Genomic DNA, 6509 nt, shown 5'->3' on the forward strand with positions numbered 1-6509 from the left:
ATGTAGAAACCATTCCTCATCCACAGGCTTCTTCCAATATTTCGTCATGCCATATGGGTAACTCTGTCTTGAACGAGTGGCTGTAGCTCTTCCAGAGCCCATCAAGCTGAAAAAGACTTCAAATTCAGGCTCCTGATAGACAGGATGTCTGTTTTTTTAATGCCCCAGCCTAGATAAGTTGGAAGAAGCTTATTACCAGTACGTTTGCTACCAGGTATATGTTTCCCCATCCCAAGCCTAAACAATTCACAAGGAGAATTGTCTAAGATGCATAGTGATAATGGAAGTAATCACAACAATGGAAAAAAAGAACATGGAACAGAGAAATTCAAATCATTATATCATTATTCCCTCAATAGTATACCTTCCCAGGGCAGGATCAACTTACAGTGTCAGGATTGCAAAGGTTTAAAATGTTTTTTGGAAGAGTAACCATCATCTTTCAAACCTGTCATTATCTCACTCTTAGAAATAGTTTGAGTCATTAGGCCCCCAAATGTTCCATTTGGCTTGTAAAAACTTTCCCTGATATTGCATGATTTTCTGTGCCAATATCCATTTGTTGCATATTCTCTTTCTCCCTCCCTTCCTCCCTCTCCCCCTCCCTCTCCCGCTCCCCTTCTCCCTCCCTCCCTCTCTCTCATTTCAATATTATCTTATTTCATTCTCACAATACCTCTGTAAAGTCGGTTCATTATCCCCATTTTACAGTTGAGGAAACTGAGGCAAATAGCAGTTAAATAACTTGCCCAGGGTCCCACCACTAGTAAGTATCTGAGGCCAGATTTGGACTAAGATCTTCCCGACTCCAAGCCCAGAGGTCTATCTACTGTACATCCAGTGTGAAAGGATCCTCCAGTGATTTAGATTGGCAACTCCAATTTAGTAAGCAGAATTTCTCAACAAGTTTGCAGACCTAATCAGTCTTAATAGTGCTATCGGGATGTTGGTTTGCTTGTGTGAGACTTCACAAACTTGCTTCCACATGGGTTAGCCTAAATACAAATAGAGGTCAATCCCTTTGAGGACAGAAAATTTCAATCAGGAGTCTGAGATTTGAAGCCAGAAAGGAACTTAAAACATCATCTAGTCCAAACTCCTCAGTTTACAGAAGAGGAAACTGAGGCCCAGAAGGGTGAAGTGATTGGCCTATTTGTCCCATAAGAAGTAGCAAAGACAGGATTTGAACCCTGGTCCTTTGATCCCAAGTCCAGTACTTTCTGCAATATCATATTACCAGTCTTTAAAAGCTGATTTGTGTTGTATGGGCCACAACCAATAAGATTACATTTTAATCCCCTAATCAAAATCTTGCACCTCATTTCCTTGCCTCAGGCCACAGAGATGCTGTCACCTCATGCTCTGGAGGACTCTCTCTTTTTACGGACCTCTAAGCCCTGTAAGTATTCTTGTGGATTTATCTAAATATAGATGAAGTAGAAAAAGGGAAATGTGTGTCTGATAAATCCAAGTCCTTTTTGCAGTTTTACCTTAATTACCTGGGTGTTTCAGGATAAATGTTGTAGTTCTTAACTTCAATTTGAGATGTAGCAATTCATTTTTTCTTTTAAGTATGGCAAAGAATGTCCCATTTAAATTTTTAAAAACTGCAAATTGCTCATATGCAACTTAAAAAAAAAACTAGACTCTCAAAGTGCATCATTCAAAAAGCTTTAAAGGCCAGTCCTGCTTATGTACTGCTTAATGTGATGGATACATACTCTGGCTGAATGTCACTTTTTTAGTTTAGAGGTAATTATGGACACCACCAAAATGCAGCCATTTCAAGTAAGGAATATAGAAGTTATTCTTCGGAAAATATCTTAGAGTTCAGGGTCTGTGTTGGATGTAAATTTTATACGTGGTTGAACCCATTCTATGGGCTCAACAAATGACCAGAAACATTTATTTTTTGTGTGCATAGAACATCCCCATAAATGTATATATTTACACATATAGATTATAAATATATACATTTGTGGCCCTTCATCAGGATGTAAATAGCAGCTTATAAAGCTGAGGACAATTAAAGTAAGTAGTTACAAGTCTCAGCTGAATGTCCCTTCCACATATGTCTAAAGCTTTGAATTCAAAATCTGAAAGTATTCTTCGTTGGCTTTATGTTGTCAGAACTTCATATCTGTGTCTCCCATACATAAATTTTGTCTGTTTCTGTCCATGAAGACAAATCAAGCATAGAGGACAAGAAGACTGAGAGGAAGTCATAACTATCCTGGTGGAGCTTCCTCAGCTGTGTCCCCTTCTCTCCACCAACCTTTTGCAGACTCCCATCACTCCATGCCTGGGCTTTTGAAATAGCTTTTTGGTTTGTCTCTCTGCCACAAGTTTCTTCCCACTCCAGTCTATCTTCCACTCAGTTGCCAAAGCAATATTTCTAGTAATTAAGTATGACAATGTTACTCCTCCCAACTCCCCTACTTCCACCCCAATAAACTCCTTATCACCTTCAGGATCAAATATAAAGTCCTCTGCTGTTCAAAGTCTCTTATAAACTGTCCTCTCTTTCAGTCTTTTTACACCTTTACCTCTCCTCCACCTGCTCCCATACATACATATCTAGTGACATTGACCTCCTTGTTCCTCCATCAAGACATCCCATCTCCCAGCTCAAGGCATTTTCACTTGACTGTCTCCAATTCATGGAATGCTCTACTTTCTTATCTCTGCCTCCTAGCTCCACTGATTTCCCTGTACTTCACTAGTAGCAGATAAAATCCCACTTTATACAGGAAGCCTATCTCCATCCCTCTTAATTCTACTGTCTTCCCTCTGTTGACTATTGCCAATAGGTCTTATCTATACTTTGTCTGAATATAATTGTTTATATGTTGTCTCCTCCATTATATTGTAAACTGCTTGAAACCAGAGACTATCTTTTTTTGCCTTACTTGTCTACCCAAAGCTTAATATGTTACCCGGCAAGGAGAATGTTTATTGATTTCACTAATTGTGAGAATATAACACACACAGAGCAGCAATAGACAGGGAGGGGAGTATCTGTAGGGGAACTGAACTAATTTCCCTGACCTTTCCCAGAGACTGACTTATATAGGGGTAAGAAGTATAGCCCACTTGAAGTCGAGGGGGAAGGATTTGGGGTTTTTTTTTGTACTTACTATAACTCTAAAGTAAATAGTCTTCTGTAAATAAAAGCTAATCTATCTGTTAGGTGGCTAAATGGAAATAGGATGTATGAGACTTTTGCGGGGGGAAGGCAGGGCAATTGGGGTTAAGTGACTTGCCCAAGGTCACACAACTAGTATGTCAGGTGTCTTAGGCCGGATTTGAACTCAAGTCCTCCTGACTCCAGGGCCAGTACTCTACTCACTGTGCCACCTAGCCAATTGGGAGGACACAGTCAGTGGTTATAAGCCAATGACAGAAAGACTAGACTCCCTCGATCTTCCTTAAGGGTCCTGGTGAAGCCTGGAGGGTGGGATGAAAACATAATATACCTGGCCTCTAGGCATTGGGGGCCAGGGTAGTCACTATTTACACATTATTGACCCTTTAAAAATATCAACACCCCAAAGAGGCAAAAATATTTCTACTTTTTTGCTTGGAAACTTTTAAAACCACTTCCCTAAATTGAGGTAGTTATGGAGCTAATTAACAGCCACATTGCCTACCTCCTACTCAATTTCAGCATTTAATGATGGGGTCTTAATTACAGGTTACCTAACCACAGCCCCCTCTACTTAACTGTGCCTTCAAAATACTTGGATTAAAAGGGCATACCATGTATGTATTTTAGGATAGCATCTACATTGTAATTGTTATGGTTACAGATAATATTATAGGTTTGAGAGGTATAACCAAGGAAATGCTAGTGATCTCACCCTCCTCAGAACTCCTACAGCTCTTACCACATAATGCCTTCCATTGTGGTCTCTTGTATACCTGCATTATCTTCTCTACTCACCTAGAGGAATGAGAGTGAATCTAATTTATCTCTGTATTCCACACAGATTCTGGGACAGTACCTTGCTTATAGTAGGGATTGAGGAGATATCATTTAAATTCTATAATGAAATCAATCAAATGGGGGAAAACATAGTTGAAAGAAAACTTGAAATGAGGAAATGTGATTCATTTCCTTCTCCCTGCACTTAATTATATGTATATTTATCTTCTATACTATAAGCTCATAGAGAAGCAGTGTAGTCTACTGGACATAGAGCTTTCTTCAGAGGCAGAAAGATATATTTTATATCCTGCCTCTGACTCACAGTAGCTGCGTGATACTAACTTAATGTCTCAGGACACTAGGCAATTCTCTAGGACTATAAATGTTATGTGAGGAAAAGGTACCAGCCAATTCTTATTGATGGAGGAAGTTCCTCAGCACAAGCTCCCAACCCTTATGAAATCACAAGGTTAATTTAAAACAGCAAAACTATAAATGTACATACTATGTATTTTTTTAATTAAGGATTTTAACTACCAAGAGACTGTAAGGTATTTTAATACAATGACCTGGGCTTATATTTTGTTTCTAATTAATTTATCTACTACTTTTCCCATGTGATTAATAGTAAAATGGTGCTAAAGATTAATTAAAGTACAACTTGTTTTCATTAATAGCAATAATTTCACATGGTAAACAATAGTCCTGAGTAGATGAGATTTGAAAAAAAAATTACATCAGTAGAGGAAAAGCAAAGGAATTGTTGTAGGAGTATAGTATAGATCATCTTGGAAGGAAAGAAAAAAGAGATGAGACATTTGGGAAACATGACAAATCTTGTGTAGAGACACAGTATCCAAGAGGACATAACTATATATAGTATAATAGCATATAAAAGAATAGTATATATATATATATATATATATACACACATATATATATATGTATGTGTATAATAGTATACAACAATAATAATGATGAAAGCTTCAGTTATCCAGACATTTCTCCAGCTGTTACTGTGCCCAAAGCAAGAACAATTCATTATTGGAGTACCTTAATTGGAAGTTGAAGGAGGAGGAACCGTCAAGGGGAAATCCTATTCTCAAGATGATTATCATCAGCAAATAGGAATTGATTGCCAGAATGGAAATTTTGGGAATTTAGGGAAAATTCACCACATGAAGTTAGAAGTTATGATATAAAAAGAGAGCAAAATTTAGCATGATTTGATATATACCCTAGGCTTATAAAGGAAAGATCTGAAAAGATTTGACGAAAGGAGAGAGCAATCCATGATTTAAAATTCTGGAGTTCATAACAGCCCAAGAGGGATGGAACATTATGAAGAATAAAATAGAGAAACAATTACAATAAGAAAAAAAGGGGGCTTTTGGCCTCTTCCGGTCAGTGGAGCGCCTGTTAGCGCAGGCTGTGGTGTAAAAATGGCTAAGTCTAAGAACCATACCACTCACAACCAATCAAGAAAATGGCACAGAAATGGCATCAAGAAGCCTAGGTCACAGAGATATGAGTCTCTGAAAGGGGTTGACCCCAAGTTTCTGAGAAACATGTGCTTTGCCAAGAAACACAACAAGAAGGCGCTGAAGAAGATGCAGGCCACCAACGCCAAAGTCATCAAGGCCAGAGCAGATGCCATCAAGGCCCTGAGCACCAAGGCCTCCAAGGCCAAGCTCCTCAGGCCCAAGATCTCCAAGGCCAGTGCCCGGCGTACTGGCCACAAGATGGCCAGCAAGCATCCAGGCCCTAGGGTCAGCATCAAACATCCAGGCTCCAGGATCACAGAGCCTGACTCTAAGATTGCCAGAACCACTGACCCCAAGGCTGCCAAGCCCACTGACCCCAAGGCCGCCAAGTCCACTGACCCCAAGGCTGCCAAGCCCACTGACCCCAAGGCCACCAAGTCTGCTGCCAAGGTCAGTAAGTCTGATCCCAAGGCTACCAAATCTGGCCCCAAGGCCACCAAATCTGATGCTAAGGCCTCCAAGTCCGGTCCCAAGGTAGCCAAGTCTGATTCTAAGGCCCCAAAGCCCAGTGATTCCAAGGCTGCTAAGCCTACTGACCCCAAGGCAGCCGAGTCCAAACCCAAAGATGCTGGGGCTAAAGCTGCTAGTCCCAAGCCTTCAAAGTAGATGCTTCAGAACAGAAGGACTTATTTAAACCCTAAACCACCGTTTTTTCCTAGCCAGGGTATGATTATTCACTATTTTGTACAAATAAAGGAAATGGTGAATCATTAAAAAAAAAAAAAAAAGAAAAAAAAGGGATGATGAAAATCCATTTTTTGTTTGTTTTAGCAATATTGGGGAAAGGATAATAATTAGAGAAGAAATGGGCACTTTGCTTAGGGGTGGGGATAGAGAGAAATAGTTGGGAAAATTATAATGGAAAATGATGAGAAGGCAAAACTATTCAATTTATATTACTTATATTTTTTTCTGCCAAGAAGAATGATCTTAGGCCTGGAAAGGGCATATTAAAAATACTAGAAAATACTAAGAAAAGCAAGGAGATAATTAGAAACATCATAACTGCCCTTAATGAGTTAAAAAAGAAAACAAGC

At 39.3% G+C, this 6509-nt stretch overlaps 1 protein-coding gene across 1 annotated transcript; it reads left to right on the plus strand.

Moving 5' to 3' along the window:
- The first annotated feature begins 5368 nt into the window (after positions 1-5368).
- Positions 5369-6078, plus strand: LOC118852023 (60S ribosomal protein L29-like). Its single transcript, XM_036761648.1, has one exon. It carries the CDS (start codon positions 5371-5373, stop codon positions 6076-6078), a length of 708 nt encoding a protein of 235 aa, XP_036617543.1. The 5' UTR covers positions 5369-5370.
- Positions 6079-6509: the final 431 nt, after the last annotated feature.

The sequence above is a fragment of the Trichosurus vulpecula genome, chromosome 5 (assembly GCF_011100635.1).
Source record: "Trichosurus vulpecula isolate mTriVul1 chromosome 5, mTriVul1.pri, whole genome shotgun sequence".
Lineage (NCBI taxonomy): Eukaryota > Metazoa > Chordata > Mammalia > Diprotodontia > Phalangeridae > Trichosurus > Trichosurus vulpecula.

Bases quoted from the DNA above. Each gene is read 5' to 3' on its own strand.
- LOC118852023 (XM_036761648.1), top strand. From the start codon at position 5,371: ATGGCTAAGTCTAAGAACCATACCACTCACAACCAATCAAGAAAATGG.